Consider the following 27,529-nt stretch of genomic DNA (forward strand, 5'->3'; position numbering starts at 1 on the left):
TTCACAACTAACAGCTGAGACAAGGCAATTACTCACTGAGAGGACACCGAGCCTGAGTCTTGCAGCACAACTCACGGCCAAATTAACTTCTGCTTCTGGTAAGACCCTTAAAGGCTTCTAGAACCTCGTGCTATTTGGTTAGAATTAATAGCACCTGCATTTTCACTTCATAGGGTTAAAGGTGTCATTTCATTTTTATTTTTTTAAAGATTTGAGAGAGTGTGTGTGCTCAGTGTAAGGGGGGGGCAGAGGGAGACGGATTAGCAGACTCCCCGCTGAGCGTGGAGCCCAACTTGACTTGACTGGGGGCTCGATCCCAGGACTCTGAGATCATGACCTGAGCCAAAATCAAGAGTGGGACACTTAACCGAGCCACCCAGGCACCTCAAAGGTGTCATTTTAATATGGACCACGGTTTCAATTCTCTAAGAGACAACACTGAGAAGTACTTTCCCAAATCAGGCAAAAAACTATCACCTGAAATAAGCAACTTTTCACCTAACTTGAAACCTTCAACTTTCCAAGAGCATACCTGCCCTTAGGCAATTATAGAGGTTAAAAGTAAGCAGGCCAGTACGACCCCTCTGAAGCCACATTATTCGCTTGCCTATAAATGATGAAAATCAGAAGAATTCCAGGAAGTGGAAGCCTCTGCACTCCTGGCGTTGCTGAGCCCGCACGTGGCCGCCCGGCGCTGTCGGAGGCCCACAGCCTCTTCAGCTTCCGCCCACTGGATTCAGTAGCACTCCTTAGCTGAGACAACCAAAAACGTCTTGGGCTATTGCTACATGTGCCTTGGGGGCAAAACCAACCCTGCTTGAAAACCACTGCTTGAGAGGAATTAATTCAGACCTACCATTACTCCGTTCTGCGTACCAGAAACCGACAGCCTTTGAGGTTACTTCTCTAGCTCACTGAAACACAGTTCACCTGTTGTTTAGCTGCGTACCTTCTGAATTTATAGTAATTGAAATGTCCAGTTTATGGAATTGTGAAATATTATTTAAGCGACAAAAGGCCTTAGAGGGCAGTTCTGATTCCTAGGGCTTCCAATCTGCTTGGTGGACATCCTAGTTTGGCCCAGACCAAAGCTGGCTTCCTCTCAAATGGACTGGACTGCGTCCAGAGGAGACACCTCTGGAGTGGGAGGACAAACTTTCCTTACCTTGGGGTTTAACTCGGGGTCACAACAGGTCCCCCCAAACCACCAGATGTTGTACAGATTCAAATTAGAGACCACATTCTGGCTGCAAAGGTCTGGCTACAACACAAGTTAGGCAGCAAGGAGTCATGCATTTTCTGGTTTCTTATCACTTATCACTTAACACAAGTCAGGCTAGAACACTGTGCCCTTCTCCCTTGGTCAAAGAGGATAAAGTGTGCCACGATCCCAAACCAAAGAGAAAGCATGAGTCTGCTGACCTAGAAAAGGGTTACTACACCCTTGCTAAGTGTGTTTAAACAAGTTGCTCAGACGAACTAGGAAAAAAATTCCTCTGAAAAACAGGAGGCACGGTATTGACTTATCTCAAAAGGCCTTTTAAGAAGAATGACTTGAGATTATAAAGCATTTTTCAAATACACAAAGTGCTTCATAACAACTCAGTAAGCTTTAGGGAATGCCTTCTTTAGTACATCACTTTTTTTTGTTGTATAAAAGAAAATACCCCAATTCAAAGGGTGTAGCATATTTGATATCACCACTGTTTAAGAGGAATGGAGTTACAGGAATGAGAAGTGTATAATTAGTAAATAATCCCTCTCCACAGTGAGTTAAGCAGGACAGCCATAAAGGGGGAAAAAGCAGCCGGAGGCAACACCATCAGTGCATATCAGAAATGCTTTTTTATTTTTATTTGAAAACAACTTAAATTTTTAGACAAATGATTTTAGTATATAAATTTGATTTTGTTTTTATACAGAATATAAAGATTTCCCTCATTGATCTTCCATGTGAAGGGTATTACAAGCCTGAAGGGAGAGACCTTCTGCACACAGGTGTGTGTCTTATGCACGGGGACTGGAAACCAATGGCGTAGTGCTTCTATACATAAATTAGGTCAAGGGACATCACATATTAAAAAGGGGGAAGAGAAATATTCTAGTTAATCAGATTCAAGAAGCAAACAGGACACAAAAACTGTGCAGGAAAGACCGAGTCAGTAACTTTAGTTAGGGCACTGCGGGTTCTACTGGAGTAACAGGTCTGCGAGGCGACAGTGTGGACCACATTAAAACAACAAGGAAGAGCTATTTATATAGAAAGGCTGGAATGAGGGATTCTCACTGAAGCAAATTAACTCCTTGTCAACTGCCAAAACAAAACAAAACAAAACCGAGCATCTGAATGTTAGTATACTGAAGGCGTGTTATACCAGTTTCTGTGCGGCATGCGAAAAGTTAGTTAGAACTTCTTCACTGGTGCGTATGAATCATTAATAGTCACGGAAAGTTTTTGTGGTTTTTTTTGCCCCTTCTCACCAAATTTCAGGCATGTCTTATTTTAGATGGAGTATAGCTTTTATCTATAATTTCATCCTGTAAAAACATGTGAAGACAACGTTCATTCTGTGCCAGAGGATGACCAGCGACCCTAGGAATTAAAAAATACAAACTTAGTCCAATATTTTTCAGAAGTGGGGCTGGGGGGGTCAAACACACATATTCTAAGGTTAAAAAGCATGTACGATTTAGCAATAGTGTTACTCTGGACTGCTCACAAGGCTACGCTCTATCAACGAATGGGAGACAGCTCCTTTCCCTTGGCTCACTAGGGTCATTTAGACAACATTTAATCACTAGCTTTGCACTGCTTCTGGGACACGTACCCAATTAACTGCTTCATATGTTAACTGGTATATTCACTCACAAGAAACCTAAATGAATTTTAATGTTAAAAGTGAAACATGTCATTAATTCTAAGAACCCATTTTAAAGAAGGAAAAGATATAGGATCAGAATTAGAAATATTCTGAAGTTCAATAAAAGCTCAAAATAGAAAGAGGCATAAGTGTCCAATTTTTTTCTTCTTTTTTTTTTTTGGCTTGCTTTAAAGGTTTCCATTGCAGACTAAACATAAGATGAAAATGGGTAACCAGACTTCTATTTCTGAATTAAAAAAAACACCTCAGCTAGCACTGCCTTCCCCAAAAGGAAAGACAGTGAAGGTTACGGGCTACAATAGATAACTAAAAGTCAAAGGCTTTGTACAACTTTCCCTCCTGTGTAACCACTCACAGATCTTCAATCTTTATTACTAGATAAAAACTGAAGTGTTGATTAGTACGTAAATTCACACAACCATATTCTCCAGCATTTGACCTTATTTGGTCAAATTTAAGGCCAATGCACAATGATAGCGACCCCTTTCCTGGCATAATTCTATTACTCTGGCTTTTTAAAATGGCTATACTTCAAAAGGAGTAAAATTAAAAGCTAGAAATTTTGGTTTAAGAGTTTCTAAAGTAAAAAATAAACAATCTCAGGTCTTCTTAGATTTTGAAAAAAATACATTTTGCCATGGAAATTTTAAATGTGTACTTTACACAAGACATGCTGATAATACCTCCATCTGCAATCAAACAAAATGATTGCGAGTGTACTGTAAGTTTTATTGTTCATGCTAGAACATACCTTCAATAAGAAAGAATCATAAGTAAAACTGTATTTTTTAAATGCTGCAATTTTAAATGTAATTTGCATAAATTAACCATGAAAAGCAAATACAAAACTTAGGTCAACACAAAGATACTCATTTTAATCACTCAAGTGTGTTAATATTTATCACATGATCTTCAACTTGTTATGTACTTCTACTTTATTTAAATGGTACAAAAAGTTAGTTAGGAAATGGCCAAAAAAGAAAAGCAGTGTTACTGTTTAGCTTAATACCTAAATTACTAGTATTTATCCGAAGTCGTCTTGGAACACTATTCCCTCTTACTCCTCAAGGTACGGAAAGTACTTACTTGTTTATAAACTGCTCCAGCCCTTGCTTCCTTTCTTCAATAAAATTGTCATCAAATATTCCATCATCTCCTCTAAAAGGAAGCTGACGCAAAAATGCTTTTCCAGGGAGCGGGGGAACTACAACCTGAAAAAACACAGCAAAGAAAGTTCTTGAAGATGCTGACTGGGTTGTAAAAATTTATAGAGCACAACAGGAAGACAAAGTATATGTTCACTAGGACAGCCACCCCACTGTTAAACCAGTTTAAATATAAATGAAAATCATTAAAAAACACACTGAAAAAAGATTCACTGTTTGGAGGCAAGATAACCAAAATGCAGACTAGCCCATCAGACTAAGGCTCCTCAGTGGCATGGCCCATAGCTTAGTTATCGTTTTTCCTGAACTTGTCGAGGCACAAGTATACAGAGAGAACGTTCGAGCAATGCTGCAATAAAGGCTGCGACGCTCCAGACAGTCCAGATGCCACTTCGGGGAGACAATGCTGTCTTACAGGGGAAACTGCAGGGATCAAAACCAACTTTCAGTTACACGAAGAAACGAAGTATTATAACAAATTCTCTCCAGCATGTGTGTGGTCCACTTCCTCCACCCCATAACATCTGCACATACTCTTTCCAACTTGTGTCTGAGCAGCATTTATGAAATAAAATAACCAACAATTCTGTCAGCGCTCTTCCATTTTCTAAGGCTAAGAAACATGCCAGCTTTCTCCCACATCCACTGCCTGCCCTCCCCCGGGACCGGTCATTTCTTTCTTCCTACACATCGGAATATCCTAATTTTCCCCTTCAAAGCCTAACTGTCCTCTAGGGCCAACTTATACTGACCTCTCTCTTCTAGGAATTACCTGGAGCTCAAATATTTGTTTGAGTTAAATAGCACATAGGTATTTATTTCACAGGTTAGTTTGGTTTCTCAGCCACGGCACTACTAACATTTTGAACCAGATAATTCTTTGGGGGTGGGGTGGGGTAGGCAGGACTTTCTTGTGCAGTGCAGAATGGTTAACAGCATCCCGGGCCTCTACCAACCAGACTGGGGAGCACCCCGGAGCACTCCCTTGTTGTGACAATAAAAACGGTCTCAAGACACTGTCACAGGGCTCCTGGGGGACAAAACTGCCCCTGGTGGAAAGCCACCAATACTCCCTTCAAATAAGGATCCCGTCTCAGGCTTCCTACGGTTATTTTAAGAAAGGCTGGGCACACAACAGAAGCTCAAGTATCTGTTCAATGACTAACCACTTAGCTGGATCCATCTCTTACACAAAACAGAGAAAAGGAGTAAGCAAACAATTCAGACAAGAAGAAATATAAATAGTAAACACCAGTAATAAAATTACATGCATTCTAAAAATTTAAAACCCTTGATACAGTTTCTATCCTAAAACAATAATCTAGCAGGGTAAAAAAAGGAAAGATCAACACAACTTCATACCGAATAGCAAAGAACAAAATAAGAGCAAAAAAGAAACACAAAACCAAATGCCCAACACGGATTTCCTAATTCCCTCACAGATCTACTCTTCTCCCAGGTGACCAATGACGAAGACATCTGAAGATTTGTCTCGGTACCTCTGCCATAGCGTTCTCGAATCTCTCTCCCTATATTAGCATTTGTGAAGTTGAGTGTTAAAACCTGCAGGGACCTTACAACTGAGAAGCGGAGATCATGACCACTAACTGAGCTTCAGGAGAATGGCCATCTGACGGGCACGGAAAACATCTGTATGTATAAAGCTATTATTAAAAAAAGAAGCTAGAACCAATGTACTAAACAAAGAACTACCACCAATTCAGAGCATAATTTAGCATGAAACTTAAGACTACTATGTATTATCTGCAGAGATATATTCTTCCTAACTAATATTCAAAACAGTCACTGAAACGGATGGTGAGGTTGTAGGTAACAGGATTAATAATCTACAAAAATCATGAGTGGCTTGTTCAGCTAAGATTCCAAAGATCCTCTTCAACATCAAATTATTTTTGCTTAAGATCTAGTTAGAGTTCTTCTTACTAAGAGTCATTAATCCAAAGATATTTGTGTACATGTGGGGTGAGAAGAAGACAGGAAGATACTTGGGCCAGAATAATAAAGAAAAGCATGCTAAACTAAAAGCTAGAAGATTTCACCATAATGACCAGTAAACACAATAAATATTACCTACCTACTTTCTAGCCTCATATAACAGATTTTGGTTAAAAGTACAAATATATAAACAAAAATAACTTAATTGTTCTTAGCAATACTGTAATAAAAGTTCATATAGGTTAAACCCTTCAGATATTTAACTGGTCTCTTATTAGACGTGAAGTACTGTGCTTCAAAGGACAGCAATTATGTGAAAATAATCCATAAAATGGGAGATTTCTGCAAATCACATATCTCATAAGGGAATTGTAGGAGTTTTTTATATATTCTAGATACAACTCAATAATAAAAAGACAAACACTCTATCAAATAGGCAAAGGATCCGAAAAAAAGTATTTCTCCACAGAAGATTTATAAACGACCGGTAAGTACCTGGAAAGATGACTAATATCACCAGCCCAAAGGGACGTGAAAATCAAAACCAAAATGACACTGTACTTCACACATACTAGGACAGCTATAATAAAGACAGATAATTGTAGGGACACCAGGGTAGCTCTGTCAGCTCAGGTCTTGATTTTAGGGCTGTGGGATTGAGCCCCGCATGGGGCTCTGCACTCAGCAGGGACTCTGCTTGAGATTCTTTCTCCCTAACCCTCCCCGCCCCCACCCGGGTACGCGCACACTCGCTCTCTCTCAAATAAATAAATAAATCTTAAAAGGAAAAAAAAAGACAGGTAATAGTGTTGGTGAAGATAGAGAGAAAAGTGGAACCCTCAGACATTGGTGGGACTGTAAAAATGGTACAGCTGCTTTAGAAAACAGTCTGGGAGTTCCTCAAAGTTCAACAGTTACCATAGAACCCAGTAAATCCACTCCTACGTACATACTCAAGAGAAATAAAACGTATGTCCAAAAAAGAGCCTGTACACAAATGTTCACAGAAGTATTATTTGCAATAGTCAAAAAGTAGAAACAACCGAAATGTCTACCGACTGATGAATGGATAAATAAAATAAAATAAAATGTATATCCATGACAGAATATTATTTGGCAACAAAAAGAAATGAATTACGGGGAAAAAAAGAGAAACCAATCAGTGAGTAATGTTAAAAACACCCTCAGTGAAAGAAGCCAGCCACAGGAGACTACATATTCTCTGCTATTTCTGTGGAATGTCCACAATAGGCAAATCCATAGAGAAAGTCAATTAGTGGTTGGAGAGGGCTGAGGGAGGACAGGTTGAGGGAGAAACTGGTAGTGACTACTAATGGGTATGGGATTTCTTTCATGGAATGATTAAGATGTTCCAAAAGTGACTGTAAAGACTGTTGTACAACTTTGTGAATATACTGAGAACCAATGGATTTTACTTTAAATGGGTGAACTGTATGGCATGTGAATTATATGTCAATGAAGCCATTATTTTTTCTGAAAGTGATGGCTACGTGCTCCAAATGTTTATTAAACACTCCAGTGCGCCACATGCTATGTTAAGCAAAGCCCAAAACCTGTCAAGACACTTCTTCCCATAAATCAAACAGAGAAAGACAAACACTGTATGATCTCACTTATGTGTGTAATCTAAAAAAATCTAACTCCTAGCAACAGAGAGTAGCAGATTAGTGGCTGCCAAGGGTTGGGGGATGGGGGAAATGGAGGACACTGGTCAAAGGCTACAAACTGCTCGTTATAAAATGTTCTGGGGATCTAATGTAGAGTATGGGGACTACAGTTAACGATACTGTATTGTAGACTTCAGAGTTGCTAAGACAGCACATCTTAAATGTTCTCACCACCACCACCAAAAAAACCCAAAAACCAAAAACTATGTGAGGTGATGGATATATTAACTAAGCTTATTATGGTCATCATTTCACAATATATACCTGTAACAAATCACTCTGCTGCATGCCTTAAACTTACAAAGTGTTATTTGTCAATTATATCTCAATAAAGCTGGAACTTCTTCCCTGTGGTCATAAATAATTTCTTCTTTGTTACCCAAAACTTTCCTAACTTGTTTTGTACATTTAGATCTTCAAACCATCTATAATTTATATACAGTGAGTTATAGATTTTTATTCCTAAACAGATAGTGAAATGTTTCAACCCCATTTAGTGAATATAAATTATTTTCCCTACTGATGGACAATGTTATTTTTGTTACAAACTAAATAAGCATGCAAGTCAGCTTCTAAGTTCTATTACATTCTGCTAATCTATCTGCTTATCCCTAAAGCAATACCAAACTGTTTTAATTACTATAGCCTTAAGAGGAACTCTGATGTCTGCATGTGCTCAGTACCTGCTGAAAATGATTTCTGACTCTCCCTGGTGTTCTCTTTGATTATAAAGTTCACATATATAAATCTGCAAGTTTATAAAAAACCCCACTAAGATTTCTATCCGAATTAGGAGATAATGCTTTACTTTGATCAGGTCTACTGTTAAAATGTCACCTCTACGTGAGCCCTTCCTTTGACAACTCTTTTTTACTCTCCTGGCACTCCCTACCTTCCCTTGGTTTTTGTTTTCTTTAGAGCATATCACCATCTGACATACTATATATCTTATTATTTTTTCTGCTTTCCCTTCACCATCACCTGACTTTCCTAACTGAATGTGGGGACCACGAAAGTGGGCACTTAATGTGTTCACAGCTCTATCTGTAACTCAAAGAACATACAGAATAGCTCTCAAATGTTTAAAGAGTAAATGAATCTTCAAAAGTGAATATTCCAAACCAAGAATGTAGTTATTTCTATTTATTTAAAGTTCTGCTTTTGTCTTTCAGTGAAGTTTTAAAGTTTTCTTCACATGGGTCTTGTATTTCCAGTTTTATTCACAGATATTTTATACTTTGATATTCTTTTGAGCAAAACTGTTTCTGCTTTACATTTCGATGGAATGCTATGATTTATATACTATATTGCTCTTGTATCCAGCCACAGGTATCTGGTTCAGAAGTTTTCCTTCCATTTCAACTTATTACACTTTAGAAATGAGCGCAAGCTAGCCTTAACCTACTTCAGGGCTCCTACGTATCAACTTCTGATCTCCTTCTGACACAGGGCTAAAATTACGGACATTAGAATGAGACCTTGCCCTGCCTTGATTTTTTTTTTTTTTTGCAGCCAAAGCCATTAAATTTTAAGAGAAGACGACTCTTACCAAGGTATACAATGTTTTTAAATTGCATGTCGCAACCTATTAGACCGGGGCCATCATTTAAAAAGCTAAGCTGAAGAATATCAGCACATATTGCAGAGTAAGGTAAGTACTGGTTTATGAAACTTTTGCTATACGTACATGTGTGATGATGAAAAAATGTATCGAGTCAGTAAAAGAAAAAAACTGCAAATACAATGATATATGAAATGTACTGAGGAAGAGAAACTTGGCAAGGTGTGGGGTGGGGGGACAAGACTGAAGGGGAAGATGAGAGAAAGGAAGGAAGTAATAGCAAAAGAGTTCTCAGAAGTAAGCATTATCCAAGTGTGAGTCAGCAAAGACCTCAACTGGGCCATTAAAGAAGACAAGAGAAGAATGAGTTCTAAGGAAAAATTACAGACTTCAACCATCTCCCATAAAATAAGAGAAAATTGAGCTAGTAGGAAAAAAAGAAATTATACTTGCTTTTACCCCCTTCATTCAAGGTAAGTTTTCTGAAAGCTCCTTATAACATTAAAATTCAGAGTGTTTGGCTTTAAAATCCCATTACAAATAATTCTTACCTTGCTCTCTCTTTCTAATTCACTTCGCAGCCATTCAAAGTCACTGTATCTTCTTCTAACAGTAGATTCCTTCAGCTTGAAAATAGGCAGATTTGTCTGAAATTTAAAAAAAAAAAATCACTCCTAAGTTGAAGCATGGGACAGGGACTTCAAAAACAGGGCTGGGGTGGGGAATCTGTGTGTCAAACTGATAATATGGCAAGCCTGGTTACCTTAAGATAAGAAAATCGTAAAGTTATTACGATGACATTTTACCTCTAACAAAATAAAACTTGGCTAAACGTTAAACTAGTCTATTATTTACGCTGGAGCACAACTTCTAAAATGCATGTCTGCACATCGGCTTCAGGAGGTCATTCTGCCTGAGGTCAGTTACATAAATATAGGCCATTTTTTCTATTTCAGTGAGCTGTAGAAATGTCAACTGAACAGGGGTGAGATAAAGCTAGCTCTGATTGCTATCCAGTTTAGATTAGTACCTTACACCATACAATGCTCATGGGGGAAAGAGACCTGAACTGCTTTGACATGATATACAAAATATTTTATTATGATGACTAGATTAGATGTTTCACAATGAAAGAAATGAATAAAAGACTATGCTTAATGGTCTTCTAAAAAAAATGCCAGAAATTAGCAGGGATAGAGGGCAATATCGGCACTGTTACTACTAGTAGGAAATCAGGAGTCATACACAATAGATCAGGTTCACAGATCCACAGCTTTACAGGCTGAGGCCAAGTTTAAGAATTGAAAACATAATGCCCAGTGCCTGAGGTTACATTGGAATGGAAACTGTTCTTTACAAGACTGTAAGGACCACTTATGGCAACTTCTAAAAGTAACAAGAAAGATTTCTATTATCTTTTACTGATCCCTATAAAAAGAAAAAATATACCACCCAAACCCACTTTAAAATGGTTTATGATTAAGGACTATTAGCAGGAGCAGTATACCACCATGATTTTATTATCAAGAATAGAATTTAAAGTGCACATAGTATCACAAAGTTTACAGGGGACAGAAATGATCTAACACAATTAATGCCATACCATACTGAAAATGCTATTTAATACTATATGGTCTTAAGATTGTATATATGTATTTTTTTAAATATTTTTTTTTAAAGATTTTGTTTATTTATTTGACAGAGAGAGACAGTGAAAGAGGGAACAAAAGCAAGGGGATTGTGAGAGGGAGAAGCAGGCTTCCCACCAAGCAGTAGCCAGATGCGGGACTTGATCCCAGAAAGCCGGGATCATGACCTGGGCCGAAGGCAGACGCTTAACGACTGAGCCACCCAGGTGCCCCTCTTAGATTATATTTTGTCTTTAATTTGGTCTTTGCATGTGTAGAACAGCAAACTGTTTTACAGCTGAAAAGAAAAAAGTTAAGTGTCACCAGAAGGGACATCATCCATCATGTAAACCTCACTCTTAAGAAAATGTCAATCATTTGTTAAACTTAATGCCACTGATAATTGTCATTCAGCAAAATAAAAGCTTTTTATTCAGAGCCTAAAACCCATTTTATAGTAGGTCTCAATTTTTTCCAAAGTGTATTAACTTCTCCATGTTGTATACCTTATAGCTTGGAATCTTCTACAGATGCTATTGGGCATAACACTGGATAGGTTTCAAGCACGAAACCAAATCTCACAAGAGGTTTAAAAGCACTTGAATTTTCTTTCCCAGGTAACCACAACATTTGTTCATTGTATTAATGACTAAGAGCAAAATTGCACCTAACAAGACTCTTATTATACTAAAAGTCAAGCTTATATTTAGAGATGCTGGCTTGCTGTACAGCAGGGTATTCTCATTCCCCACAGGGAATAAAATTAGGTCCCCTGGGGAGCAGGATGATAATTCCCAGAAAGAAAGCACTGGATTATTTCTCTCTAATTTCACCCATTGGCTTTTTAACCAAGTTCACCCTTCCGCATTAAAATATTAAGTCTTTGTAAGTGTCTAAAGATAGAAAGGCTTTTATAGAATTGAGTGTTTTCTGCAGGTGAGATTTTACATTTTGAATTCCCTCCTCTCAAATTACTTTACAAAAAGGATTAGCTGCTCTCTTTATTCAATATGTTAAGATCAAGCTTGTGAAAAGAGTTCCCTAAGAATTTTCATACTTCTGGGTACGGAAGTCCATAAAGTTAATCTCTGAAACAACATATCAAGCTTACAGGTACAATGTTGAGGGAAGAGTGCCAATTCAGCTCGTTTTACCTTTCCATTTTCCCTTTTGAACTTTTGACACAATCATGGTTATATCTGATTCACTTTAATAGAAGGGGAATGGGAAGGAGAAAAAGTCCATTCCTTTCTATGATTAGCTAATAATTTGATAGATAAAAAAGGGTCACAGTTAAAGACAATTCTGCTCAGCTGGCTATGATTTCTCTTTACATGAGGACTGCTTTATTTTGATAAAGTCACATCATCTAACGCTTACTATTTGCCCATTACACCTGGAGTGGGGAGTTTGCCGGTTAACTTCCTTCTCATCAACACGAACGTCTTTCAACTCAACTTGATCAAAATAAAAACGAAAAAATGTGGAGGTGTTTTCTTTAAGCCATTATTGATTATAAACTCTTGATCAGTCACTTTCAACTTATTTAACCCTCATAAAATGTTCCATTTTGGTTTTCCAAATAGAGAAGAGTAAGGATGATCACTTTTTTTAAGGAGGACTCAACTATTTTTACAATTTGGGAACATTTATAAAAGGGCTAGTGCTCGGTAAGTTGGGGAATATAATGACTGAGATGGAGCCCTAACCCTTTTGAAGCTTATAATATATTAGGGAAGTTAAAGGATAGGTATACAAAAAATTTAAATTTCCGTGGTTAAAAATACCATACACCATAAACAAAAACAAAGTTGAAACACCAAGAACAAATTGTAGACAAATATTTGCAATATAAAACAAAGGGATAATTTTATTAAAATGTAAAGAACTTAGAGACCAATTAAGGATAAAGATGAATAACCTGACAAATAAAACAGGCAGAACACAGAAAGATTAATGGCCAATAATGTTCAACTTCACTCACACAAGAAATGCTAGTTAAAACAGTAAGATCCCATTTTTCACTCAGACAGGCAGGTATTTCATTTTTTTTTTTTAAAGATTTTATTTATTTATTTATTTGACAGAGATAGCCAGCCAGCGAGAGAGGGAACACAAGCAGGGGGAGTGGGAGAGGAAGAAGCAGGCTCATAGCGGAGGAGCCTGATGTGGGGCTCGATCCCAGAACGCCAGGATTACGCCCTGAGCCGAAGGCAGACGCCCAACGACTGAGCCACCCAGGCGCCCCCAGGTATTTCATTTTAATACCTAGTGATGGTGAGGAGAGAGAGAGACAGACACACACTTGAAAAATCTGCTGAGAGTAGTAAAAACTGGTACAACCTGTAAGGAGGGCATTTTGGTGACATCTATCACTCTTTTAAATGCATATATCTTAAAAATAAGATGAAAACAGAGAGGCAAACCATAAAAGATTCTTTTTTTTTTTTTTTAAGATTTATTTATTTATTTGACAGAGAGACAGCCAGTGAGAGAAGGAACACAAGCAGGGGGAGTGGGAGAGGAAGAAGCAGGCTCCCAGGGGAGAAGCCTGATGTGGGGCTCGATCCCAGAACGCCGGGATCACGCCCTGAGCCGAAGGCAGATGCTTAACGACTGCGCTACCCAGGCGCCCCACCATAAGAGACTCTTAACCGTAGGAAATAAACTAAGGGTTCCTGGAGGAGTGTGAGGTGGGTGATGGGGTAACTGGGTGATGAGCATTAAGAATGGCCCTTGATGGAATGAGCACTGGGGGGTTATATGCAACTGATGAATCATTAAATTCTACCCCTGAAACTAAAAATAACAATAATAAAAAAATAAAAGCATGTATCTTTTAAAAAAAATTTTTTTTATTATACTATGTTAGTCACCATACAGTACATCCCTGGTAAAAGCATATATCTTTTAAGCCAACAATTCCACTAGGAATTAATCCTACAAATATTTCCACATATACAAAGAGATAAGGGTATGTAGTAGTTAATACTTAAGCATTGTTCATGTAATAATAAAACAAAATCTAAATAAAACTGTTACAAACATAAAATGAAATATTATACAGCTTTTACAAACTAAAATTCAGCCACAGGCTGATCAGAAAGCCTGCCTGAGATATGTTAAATAGAAGTTTCAGAGCATGTGACTTTTTTTTTTTTTTTTTTTTTTTTTTTGAGTATGTGACTCTTGATCTCAGGGTAATGAATTTGAGTCCCATGTTGGGGGTAGAGACTGCATAAAAAATAAAATCTTAAAAAAAAAGTTTCAGAACAGTATATACAGTATGATACCATTTGCATAATAAAAGCATAAAGGAACTGATACTGGATTTGGCCAGTATTCTTTTAACACGTGGAGTAAGCCATACTGTACAAAGACAGTTGAGAATGGTTAAATCGTGTGAACTGCATGCTGAGTATTCTAAAGCACAGATCACGGAAAACTGAGAAGGTGAAACGGTGCCCTGAGTACCTGGCTAAGGTATGTATCTGTGAGCACCATGAGTTAATAAACATCTCTGAACAGGAAAATAACTTTGAAACAGAAAAACAGAACAGTTACCACAAAAGCTGAAGCCACAGAACTGGACAGATTAGCTACATGTCTGTGCACGAGGGGCACTAAGGACAGTTGGTTCTGTTCTCATAGCAAGACAAAATTTTTTTTGTGACTATGTATGGTGGGAGATGTTAACTAGACTTACTGTGATCGTTTCACAAAGTATATGAATATGGGATCATTATGTCGTACACCTGAAACTAATGTTAATATGTCAATTACATCTTTTTTTTTTTTTTAAGTTTTAATTAGTTAAGTAAGCTCTACACCCAACATGGGGCCCAAATGCACAACCCTGAGATCAAAAGTCACTAATTGTTCCAACTGAGCCAGCCAGGTGCCCCATGTCAATTATATCTTAAAAAAAAAAAAAAAAGAACAGTTGGTTCTAGCCATTTCTTCAGTTTATCAACTTGAGGAATATACACAAAAGCTAGACTACTCAGGCAAATTAAAGCAAAGATTCCTTATAGGTTTTACTTTGGATTTCATTTAAAATGCTTTATAGACCTATCCAGAGAGAAATAAAATGGTGAATTCAGAAATTAAATGTAAATCAGACTAAAAATATGGTTAACTTAAGACGACTAAACTTTGGAAACTTTAAAAAGGCAACATTTAGTATTCTCTCATCCTGACATTCATATTTTCCCCCCAATTTTAGAAGTTGTTCTAAATTGCTCAGACTGAGCACAAACTAGAAGCCGCTATTTTCTGCCTAGCTACTGTGATTTTACCTAACAGATAAAAGTGTCAATCTCAGCCATTTGTATAAAATAACAATATTTTATTTGTAGGAACAGTGATCAGAGACAGGCGAGATCAGAGACAAGTAAAACTAAAGTCCATCATCAGGCAAGAACCATAAGCTAAGCCATAATCTTCACCTATGTGTATAGGTACCTATTATTAGCAAATGCTGAAGGTGAGTTTCAGTAACCTTGGTTTTTTCAATTGCATTCATGTAACTGCGAAAGTTGTACAACTTATGTTCCATTATAAATCTGAAGCAAAGACAGAGGCTCCTACAAACACATCAATTATTCTCACAGGATCTATATAAGAAACCCAGTATTAACAGTAATTTAAAGCTATGTTAGGGCTATGGCCCAAACTAACATTTAAAAAGCAAAGAATTATCTGCTTCTCAAAAAGTTAAGCAGGTTGCCAGGAATTCATAAAGTTTGTAAAAACGATTTTATCCATTGGGGAACCTGGGTAGCTCAGTCAGTTAAGCGTCTGCCTTCAGCTCAGATCATGATTTCAGGGTCCTGGGATTGAGCCCTGAGTCAGGCTCCCTGCTCCACGGGGAGTCTGCTTCTCCTTCTCCCTCTGCCCCTGTTTGTGCTCTCTCTCAAATAAACAAAATCTTAAAAAAAAAAACCCTGATTTTATTCACCATTCCAAAATATGCCTTTTAAATTATTACAACCCAAATACTAGTTAATGTGTCACCACTACTTATTAACATTTTAGGGGGGATGCCTGGGTGGTTCAGTCGGTTAAGCATTTGACTCAGATCGTGACCTCAGGGTCATGAGTTCAAGCCCCTAGTGGGGCTCAGTGCTCAGTGCAGAGTTTCTTAGTGCTCAGTGCAGAGTTCTCTTAAAACTCTCCCTCTCCCTCTGCCCTTCCCCGCCACTCTCTCTCTAAAATAAATAAATAAAATAAACCAAATAAGTGGCACAATGTTAAAAAGTCAGAGAAAAAGAAACAAACCAAAATCTCTATATCCGACCCCTACTACTAAATTAAAGACATCAGTCATTTTTTTTTTTTTAATATTTTATTTATTTATTTGAGAGAGAGAACATGAGCAGGGGAGTGGGAGAAGGGAGAAGCAGATGCCCCAGTGAGCAGGGAGCCCAATGAAGGGCTCAATCCTGGGACTCTGGGATCAGGACCTGAGCTGAAGGCAGATGCTTAACAGACTGAGCCACCCAGGCGCGCTGACATCACTGGTTCTTAAATCCAGCTATGCTTCAGAATTACCTAGGTACCCTGAAACAATTTCTTAAATGGAAGTAGATCATAAGTATAGAAAAGTAAGCAAATAACACTGAGTTTTCAGACGGTAGCAACCTGGGTAGTCCTTAAAAACAAACAAACAAAAAAAACCAGTCTTGATGCCTGCCTCAGAGCAACTAAATCAGTTTCTAGGGGAATGAACCCTTTAAAGATTTTACTTCTTTTTTTTTTAAAGATTTTGTTTATTTATTTGACCAAGAAAGAGAATGAGCATACATGACCACAAGCAGGGGTAGCGGCAGGCAAAGGGAGAGGGAAAAAGTAGACTCCACACTCAGTGCAGACGCAGGATGCAGGGCTCATCCATGACCACAAGACCTTGATCTGAGCTGAAATCAAGAGTCCAATACTCAACTGACTGAGCTACCCAGGCGCCCCAGGAATGAGCCTTTTAAGAAAGTTCCCCAGATGATTAATACACAAGTTTAGAAACTATTACTATAACATGTCTGACTGGTTCAAACAATCATCCAACAAGCAGCTAAACCAGTGCTTAGGTGGAATTTATAGCTGTAAATGTCTGCCTTAAAAAAGATGAAATATCTCAAATGAATAAACTTCCACCTTAGGAAACTAGAAGAACAAACTAAACACAAAACAAGTAGAAGAAAGGAAATAATAAAGATCAGAGTGGAAAGAAATGAAATAGAGAATAGAAAAATAGAGAAAATACAAATGAAAAGCATTCATTGTGGGATGCCTGGGTGGCTCAGTCGGTTGGGTGTCTGCCTCTGGCTCACGTCATGATCACGGAGTCCCAGGATGGAGCCCCAAGTCAGGCTCCCTGCTTGGTGGGGAGTTGGCTTCTCCCTCTGCCCCTTGCCCTGCCTGTGCTCTCTCTCAAATAAATAAAAACTACAACAACAACAAAAACACATGCAATGCTTCAAATAAAGAAATGAGATTTTAGTCAAATTTAAGATTTTAATATCTTGTTTTATAAAACTTTGTAGTAGTCACACTATTCCTTCTTCAGTCAAAGAAAATTAAAGTCGGTAACCCTACTCCTTCTCATTCTAACCATCAAATCTCACAGAGTCACTCAGTATAAAAGTACACACTTTGTAATATTCTATATTACAACAGCGGTTAGGAGCTCAGTCTCTGTCTACGTTCAAATTCCAGCATTGTCACTTAGCTGTATGACTTGGGCTAGTTAATCTATTTTTCAATTTGCTCATCTATAAACTGGGGATAATAGTATGAAAGTATATCAAAATAGATGGTTTAGAAGTTGAACTAGCCCAAATAATCTCTTCTACTGCTTGGGAAATCATTCAAGGGATAAATATTTTGAAATAAATTAGATGTATGGTTCTGGAAGACCATGTTCTTATACTCATCTCTTCTATAGTTGTTGTAATGATGAAATGAGGTAATATATATATACATGCTAGAACTGTACCTAGCACCCAACAAACTGCATAGGAAGTCTGAGTTGTTTTTTCTTACATTACCCCTTTTGTATGTTTTTAAAACTCAGCAACAAAGTTCTAATATTATAATACTCTCCTTTATCTTCAACCAATTGTCATTATTGTTATATTTGCTTTCTCAATCTCCTACACGCAGTTATTTTTGCTGACCCCTTTGAGAGTAAACTGCAGATACCATAACCCACTAAGCACCTCGGTGTGCAGTCCCTAAGAACAGTCTCTTATATAACCACAGGTCAAGGACCAAGTACAGGACCTTAACACTGATAAGCGGTCCATATTCAACTTTAACAGTTGTCCCTTTAAAACTTTTTAAAAATTGGAATCCAATTAAGAATCAAGCTCTGCCTTGTGTCTTTAATTTCCTTCAATTCAGAACAGTCTTCCTGATGTTTTACCAGTCAAGACACTGACAATTTTAAACACTGAAGGCCAGATATTTGAGATACATTATACATTTGAGTTTGTCTGTTTCCTCCTGACCAGTTTCATGTCCTGCGTTTTTGGCAGGAATGTTCTTTCTTTTTTTTTTTTAAAGATCTTATTTATTTATTTGACACAGAGAGAGAGACAGCCAGCGAGAGGGGGAACAAAGTCAGGGGGAGTGGGAGAGGAAGAAGCAGGCTCCCAGCGGAGGAGCCCAATGTGGGGCTCGATCCCAGAACTCTGGGATCAGACCCTGAGCCGAAGGCAGACGTTTAACGACTGAGCCACCCAGGCACCCCTCTGGCAGGAATGTTCTTAATGGCAGGAATGTTGAAGCCTTCTCAGTACATCACATCAGAAAGACATGACAGTTTCTCCTATTATTGGATCACTTGATTAAGGTTAAGTCAGCCAGATTTCTCCAATATAAAGTTTTTTCCTCTTTACAGTAAGTCTTTTTTCCTTATTCTTGTACTTGCTGTCATAATAAAATTTAGTGCCATTTGGAATTTATCCACCTAAATTTAAAGCTTATAGAACCGTCAGAGCACAGAATGAATTCTGCTTCTTGGAGAAATTCACATTTTTAGATGAAGTTATTTGCCTGACTTGAACCATGAGGAGACTAGCTTATTGCACTACCAAATAGCAGTATCAACATATAGATATGTTAAGTACATTTTGTTCACAATTTGATTTAGTAAACAGATTCAGTAGAGGATTGATAGTCTATTTGGCTAAAATGAGGCCATGGATATTTGTACTTGCCTTAGGAGATATCTCAAGCTTTTCTGTGTATCTTTCCTTTTCATTTGCAAGAGGAGAATGTATTTTGCAGACCACATGAAAAGGTAATGGACTAATTACACAAGATACCTGGGATATTCAGAAAATTCAAAGAGAGCAAGACTAAAACCTTGAAGAAAACTACTCAGTATTATTATTTTTTTATGTTACAATAATATACCAGAAACAAAACTCCAAAGGGATGAAGTGTTAGGAGATGTCTGTATGCCTGTACTCTAAAACTGCTATTTAGTGGTGAGCATGGCATAACCTATAGACACACTGAATCATTATGCTGTACACATGAAACTAATATAACATTGTGTCAACTATACGCAAATATAAAATTTTTAAAAACCCTACCATTATATAAAAGAGAAATAAGCCATTTCCCAGAAGGTATTACTAATCACACAGAGTAAAATCATCGGGAATCTTAATAGATATTATATACTATAGAACAGATTTCTGAAACCATGGGATAGACCTCTAAAATAAGTGCTCCCTTCACGTTAAAGCAGAGGAAACTGTCACACTGGTCTCCAAAAAGCTGGGTCTTACACACTTACACAGGCTGACCTATTAAAGTCAGCGGCTCACAGATACCCTATATGTAACCTGATTATCACTGGCAGCCAAATAGAAAACCAAGCCTCAAAATGTGACCACCTGAATATACCTTAACAATAGATATTAGAAAAAATGTTTACTAGGTGTTTCTAGTATTTCTTCAGATAGTGTCATGTATACATTTGAAAAAAGAGACTGGCAACAACATCAAAAGTATACTCAGTAGACCACACTCTATTTAACCAATCCTAAGAGATGTAAATGGATGCCTCACTCTGGTTCTCATTAAACGGCTGCATTTCTCCAAATATCTACATCTAGAGATAAAGGATAAGCTGAGAAGTGCTTAAGCTATTACCTCGCCCGTCAGTACTTTTGATACTTGGTTTACCCAATCTGGAACAGCATGAATAACTGGAGATATGGTTTATAACCTCGATGAACTCTAAATATGGCTGCGGAGAAGTCATTTAAATGAAGAATAAGCTTTTAGTCCAGAGAACCTTTGAAATGTAGATTGTCAGTAAGCCAAGGTATTTAGTTAAGTTTCTTTCTTAAAAAAAAAAAATAAATAAATAAGGACATGGCCTTCCACTGATACAATTTCCCATTATGTTAAAAGAAGTATCCTTTAAAAAAAAAAAAATTGAAGTATAGTTGACATACAATATGACATTAGTTTTAGGTGTACAACATGAAAGAAGTATCCTTTACGGCGTAATACCCGAAACAGTAGAGAAGAAATTATCTAGACTGTTTTAATGCATAAATCAAGTAATTCCATATACTTTTCCTACTTTGACCATATTCTTCATTTGTGAACTGGCAACAAGACGCATTTGTGAGCTCATGCAAGGTTCTCACCTTTAAGGAAACTGCAGTAATAATTCTGTAAAGAAAAATTTGTTCCTAATAGTTCATGAATGTTTATGTAATCCCATATAGACTTCTGAAAGAAAACTGCTTAATAGACTACGACCTTTTCTGAACTACTTTAAAAGTGCAAAACTATTTTCTGTATTTTCCTAACTTGCCTCATGGTGAGAATTGTCTCAAGAGCCATTCCCATACATCCCAAGTGCCACCACCTACAGAATCTCATTCAAATTAGTCTGAGGTGGAACCCGACCAAACATTAGTGTTTTTAGGTAATTCTAAGGTCCAGCCAGGGTTGAGAATCACTGCCCTTGAACCACTGTCCTAGACCTACTAACAGTGAAACAGGGTAGGTGAGCTAAGCAATCCGTCCCGAAGGATAGTGATTTGGAACTAACCCTTATGAGAATAACTAGAAATGGATGCAAAGTCATTGTAGGTAAAACTATAATGTGGAAACCAGCAGAAGAATATCAGTTTAGTTAAGAAACTACTCAGTAAGTGTATTCTAAGCTTCTATATATGCAGTATCAGGCACATATAGACTACAGGGATCTAAAAAGGATCTCCTCCTCAAGAGAGATGTATAGCACGAAACTGGAGGGTAGGGAGGGATTAAAGAAGTAGAGTAGAAATAAAATAGATCCAAGGGGTGCCTGGCTGGGTCAGTCAGTGGAACATGCAACTCGATCCTGGGGTTGTGAGTTCAAGCCCTAAGTTGGGTGCGGATTACTTAAAAATTAAAAAAATCTTTAAAAAAAATACATATGAAGAACATATTAGGTTAAGTTTGCATGGTAGGCTCATAAAAACTTTCCTTACGATTAAAAAAACTAGAACAGTAATACACATTCCTTTGTAGATATTTCATTTTGATATATATCCTTTCAGACTTTTATATATACAACTTCTATTTTTATTAAATATGTTATGAGCTGCTCATTTGTATCATTAACATGATTACACATCTACATGAGAGGTGGTATAATACAATGATTAAGCACACAGCTCTGGAACCAGACAATCTGGTTTTAATCCCAACTCTTGCATTAACCAGCTACCTCACCCTCGGCAAAATCCTCTGAATGAGAGTTAGATGAAGACTTGATACAGATCCAGGGAAATGTATATACTTTCCTTAAGACAACCCCTTAAAGGTGAAATTACTGAGCCAAAGGCTATGAATGTTAAGGCTTCAGAACGGCCTCCAGGGCGGCTACTTCACTACAGACTGAGCAGGTACAGAACTGTAGGAGGCTATCACTTTGGTTACCCGCAGTAAGTTGTGCTTTCTGTATCCTCTCCCCTATCTACTTGGCCACGTAACCACTCTGACGACTGTGAACTGAGGCTTGTCCTCTTGGAACATCTGTTCATAAAAAGACATCCTCTCTTGGGACCCGGACACCATTCTGTCAGAAGTCTAGCTATCCACATGAAGGAACACTCAGGACCTCATCAATAGCCCCAGCTGAACTCCCAGTTGGTGCCAGCACAACCTGCCAGCCAGCCATATGACTGAATCATCTTGGAAATAAATCCTCCAGCCCCAGTCAAGGTGCTCCAGCAGATACCAAGGAAAACCGAGATAAGCTGTTCCTTCTAAGACTTGACCAAACTGCAGAGTTGTGATAAAGTGAATGTTAGTTGTTTTAAGCCACCAACTTTTGGGGTTGTCTGTTATACAGTAACAAGTAACGAATCAGTAACCTGACTTTGGTGGAACTGGGCTAAACAAGCATACTGATAGGACAATATTTCACATATAAAAACGTGGTACCTAACAAGAATATAAACTTTATTTTTAACCCTTTGCTGTTCACTTTTTTGTTTCCTTATTAGCTCTTGACTATGTCTGAGCAGCTCAGGTTCTCAGAAAATCTATATAGTTCATTGATTATCGATTATTCAATTATGGAAGTGTTCTTCCATAATTTAAGCAGGTGATAAAATGAACTGAAATTTTTCTACTCTAAACAAAAGCAAGGTCCTAAAATAAGCTGTAATTTAAGATTAAGTTGCTTTCTCTGCACTAACTTGATAAACCTCTAAAAACAGAGTATGAAATAATTTGCCACATACATTACAAAAGAATGAAACTGAGGTGTTTCTTCAAAGAACGGATATTACCTGGAACATGAAAACATGAAAAAGGATATTTAATGGGTCTTAATTCTTTAAGACGTGAGTGATGCTTATTCATAAACCCCTTTCTCTTCTTGTGAGAGGGACTGGCTCTAATAACACCAACTAGACAATGATATTAACTACTACATACATGCATGCTTTAAATTTACAGACTGACCAGCAGTGTGATTACAATACTTTCTTCCTTCCATAAAGCCCCACAAAGAGTGATCCTTGTTCTTATTACCCAAAAGTACTCAACTCACTAACACAAAATCCTTTTATTAGAAACAGTAATTCTCTTAAGAACCCTCATAATAAACCGTTAGAAAAAGCACAGGTCATACGAGTTGTAACTTGTCATCAAAGATTTCAATACATTAATAATTAAGTCAGTGTAATTCAAAAAAATTTCCTGCCAGCATACTCTCTTTAACTGTTAGGTATCATCAGTGTTTGTGGTGGGGCTGGAGAGCAGGGTATTCTGGGTTCTGTCCCTCATACTTTAAGTTCATTTCTGAGTACTTAGTCTAGCCTCTTTTCTCCTCATACTTTCCCTCCCTTGCCCTCTCCTCTGAATTGTAAAGTTTGTAAGAAAAGGAAATCATTCCAGATCCTTAAGCTCTAGCCCCCAAACTATTTGGAAGTGTAGTAAATAATATATTTTAAGTCATGACACTTATAAATATTAATTATGAAGTCTCATAAGCCACTGATGTTACTTAGAATGCTAAGAACTATACAGAATAAAAATACTGAGAATCTACTACAAACACTGACTAAATACACTGACATGGTCCCTGATTAGCAGACTTCATATAGACAAAGATAGATAAGAATAAGGAGAGAGGGGCGCCTGGGTGGCACAGCGGTTAAGCGTCTGCCTTCGGCTCAGGGCGTGATCCCGGCGTTGTCGGATCGAGCCCCACGTCGGGCTCCTCCGCTATGGGCCTGCTTCTTCCTCTCCCACTCCCCCTGCTTGTGTTCCCTCTCTCGCTGGCTGTCTCTGTCGAATGGATAAATAAGAGATCTTTAAAAAAAAAAAAAAAAGAATAAGGAGAGAGAAATTAAGGATACTAGAATACCATGGGCCCCTTCTGTAAGACAGTACAAAATCTCAGGAGTCCATTATTATGATAAAGACATGTATGTGCAACCTTTTAGGCTTAGAGGCTTTAAGACTAATTAAAAAATTTTCTGAGGCACCTGGGTGGCTCAGGAGGTTGAACATTTGACTCCTGGTTTCTGCTCAGGCCCAATCTTAGGGTGCTGCGATCAAGCCCTGCATCAGGCTCTGCTCAGCGAGGAGTCTGCTTCTCTTCCTCTCCCTCTATCCTTCCTCGGCTCTCGCTCTCTCTCTAAAATAAATCAATCTTCAAAAAAAAGTTACTTTCCCTCTCTAAATCTGAGTTGCATCATCTTTAAAATGAAGATACTGCCATTTACCTCAATAATTAAAGAGGAACTATTATTACTTCACACATATTATCACTGAATATCGAGTATAGGGCAACTACCATGCTACATTTTTTTTTTTTCCAAATTTTTACTTAAATTCTAGTTAGGTAACATACAGTGCAATATTGGTTTCAGAAGAATTCAGTGATTCATCATTTACATACAACACCCAGTGCTCATCATAACAAGTGCCCTCAATACCCACCACCATTTAGCCCACCCCCCACCAACCTCCCTCCATCAACCCTCAGTTTGTTCTCTATCCTTAAGAGTCTCTTATGGTTTGTTTCCCTCTCTATTTTTTTGGTCCCCCGTCCCATATGTTCACCTGTTTTGTTTCTTAAATTCCACATATGAGTGAAATCATACAGTATTTGCCTTTTTCTGACTTATTTTACTTAGCATAATACATTCTAGCTCTACCCACGAAATTGCAAATGGCAAGATTTCATTCTTTTTGATGCCTAAGTAATACTCCATTGTTTTGTGTGTGTGTGTGTGTGTGTGTGTGTGTGTACACACACACACCACTTCTTTATTCATTCATCAGTCAATGGATATTTGGGCTCTCTCCATAGTTTGGCTATTGTTGATAATGCTAATATAAACATCAGGGTGCAGGTACCCCTCAAATCAGTATTTTTGTATCCTTTGGGTAAATACCTAGTAATGCGATTACTGGATCGTAGAGTAGTTTCTATTTTTAACTTTTTGAGGAACCTCCCTACTGTGCTCCAGAGTGGCTGTACCAGTTTGCATGCCCACCAACAGTGTAAGAGGGTTCCCCTTTCTCCACATCTTTGCCAGAACCTGTGTTTCCTGTGTTGTTAATTTCAGCCATTCTGACAGGTGTGAGGTGGTATCTCAACATGGTTTTGATTTGTATTTCCTTGATGATCAGTGATGTTGAGCATCTTTTCATGTGTCGGTTAGCCATATGGATGTCTTCTTTGGTAAAGTGTCTATTCATGTCTTCTGCCCATTTCTTAACTGGGATTATCTGGGGTTTTTTGGGTATTGAATTTGATAAGTTCTTCATATGTTTTAGATACTAACCATTTATCAGACATGTTATTTGCAAATATCTTCTCCCATTCCATAGGTTAGCTTTTAGTTTTGTTGATTAGTTCCTTCACTGTGCAGAAGCTTTTTATCTTGATGAAGTCCCAATAGTTCATTTTTGCTTTTGTTTCCCTTGCCTCCAGAGATGTGTCTAGTAAGAAGCTGCTATAGCCATCAAAGAGGTTGCTGCCTGTGTCCTCTAGGATTTTGATGGTTTCCTCTCTCACATTTAGCTCTTTCATCCATTTTGAATTTATTTTGTATTTATTATGGTGTAAAAAAGTGGTCCAGTTTCATTCTTCTGTATGTTGCTGTCTAGTCTTTCTAACACTATTTGTGGAAGAAATTGTCTTTTTCCATTGTATATTCTATCTTTTGTCGAAGATTAGTTGACCATATAATTGTGGGTCCATTTCTAGGTTTTCTGTTCTGTTCCACTGGTCTATGTGTCTGTTTTTATGCCAGTACCATACTGTCTTGATGACTACAGCTTTGTAATATAGCTTGAAGTCCAGAATCGTGATGCTTCCAGTTTTGTTTTTCTTTTTTAGGGACTGCTTTGGCTGTTCAGTCTTCTGCAGTTCCATACACATTTTAGGATTGTTTGTTCTAGCTCTGTGAAAAATGCTGGTGGTATTTTGATAGGGATTGCGGTAAATGTGTACACTGCTTTGGGTAGTATAGCCACATGTCACATTTAATCCTCTGAAGTTTCATTTTATGGCTGAAGAAACTCGAAAAGTGGAGTGAGGTAACTTGCTCAGGGTCACATGCATACAACTAGGCAGAGAGAGTGTTTTTCAAGTTTAAAGTTCATGCTGTTAAGGCATACTATGCTTACAGTACCTGACCTAAAGCTTTAAAAACTCTACTAGGCAGTTAATAAATACCTAAACAACTACTATGTGCAAGAAGCTAAGTAATATTCGATAAAGAGGCCTTTAAAAACATTTAAACATTGCACAAGAAGTGCTTCTGAGCACACATAAATTAACATTAAAAGCATAATAATATTAGTAAGACCTCTTCAAAATATAAAACCTCAAAAAAAGGTAGAATGCAAAAATCTTGAAAATGGCAAGAGAAAAATGACTCATCACATATAGGGAGACACACAATAAAATTAACAGCTGACTTCTCCCCCAAACAACAGAAACTAGGAAGCAATGGAATATTCAGAAGGCTGAAAGAAAATACAAAAGTCTATATTCAGTGGTAGACAAAAATCTGATATGTACCCCCCCATTCCCACCCCTGGTGTACACACCTCCCATATGAGCGTGGGTGAGGCCTACAAATATGATGGATGTCCCTTTTTCTTTTTAAGATTTTATTTATTTATTTGACAGAGAGACAGCCAGCGAGAGAGGGAACACAAGCAGGGGGAGTAGAAGAGGAAGAAGCAGTCTCCCAGCGGAAGAAAAGCCTGACGTGGGGCTCGATCCCAGAACTCTGGGATCATGCCCTGAGTCAAAAGCAGACGCTTAACGACTGAGCCACCCAGACGCCCTGATGGATGTCACTTTCATGATTAAGTTACATTATATGGCAAAGATGAAGGACTTTTGCAGATAAAGTCCCTAATCAGTCTTTGAGTTCATCAAAAGAGATTTTTTTGAGTGGACTTGACTTAAATCAGGAGAGCTCCTTAAAAAGAGGACTTCAGTTCCCCTGAAATCAAGATTTTTTCCCACTGGCCTTGAAGAGGAAGGCCACTATAAATTTCATAGCTACAAGAAAATGAATTCTCCCAACAACAATGTAAGCCTAGAAAGAATCCAGGCCTCACATGAGACCACAACCCTGATCAAACCTTGACTGTAGATCTTAAGACCTGAGCAAAAGGGCCCGGCTAAGCCAAGCCCAGATTTCTGACTTTCAGAAACTGGTGAGGTAGTACTCAAAGGTGCTACATTTATGATAATTTTTAATGCAGTAATAGAAAACTAATATATCCAGCAAAACTATCCTTCAAAAATAAAGAGAAGGGGCACTTGGGTGGCTCAGTCGGTTAAGTATCCAACTCTTGATCTCAGCTCAGGTCTTGATCTCAGGGTTGTGAGTTCAAGCCCCATGTTGGGCTCCAGACTGTGCATGGAACCTACTTAATAAATACATACATACATATGGAATAAGGCATTCCCACATGAACAAAGACTGCAAGAATTTATAGTAAGCAGATCTGCCTTACAAGAAATATTAAAGAAAGCCCTTCAGGGGCACCTGGGTGGCTGCAGGGAGCCCGCTTCTCCCTCTCCTCCCCACTCGTGCTCTCTCTCACTATCTCTTTCTCTCTCAAATAAATAAAAATCTTTAAG

At 38.0% G+C, this 27,529-nt stretch overlaps 1 protein-coding gene across 1 annotated transcript in view; it reads right to left on the reverse strand.

The window, feature by feature from the left end:
- Positions 1-1,826: 1,826 nt before the first annotated feature.
- SNX3 (sorting nexin 3) overlaps positions 1,827-27,529 on the reverse strand; it is a 41,160-nt gene continuing 15,457 nt past the window's right edge. Inside the window, exons 2-4 of the mRNA XM_040627603.1 lie at positions 9,805-9,900; positions 3,969-4,093; positions 1,827-2,593 (exon numbers count right to left, since the gene is read on the reverse strand). Coding sequence (XP_040483537.1) covers positions 2,488-2,593; positions 3,969-4,093; positions 9,805-9,900 — 327 coding nt within the window. The 3' untranslated portion in view covers positions 1,827-2,487. The remainder of the gene's footprint in view (positions 2,594-3,968; positions 4,094-9,804; positions 9,901-27,529) is intronic.

This window comes from Ursus maritimus, unplaced genomic scaffold (assembly GCF_017311325.1).
Source record: "Ursus maritimus isolate PB19 unplaced genomic scaffold, ASM1731132v1 scaffold_13, whole genome shotgun sequence".
Taxonomy (NCBI): domain Eukaryota; kingdom Metazoa; phylum Chordata; class Mammalia; order Carnivora; family Ursidae; genus Ursus; species Ursus maritimus.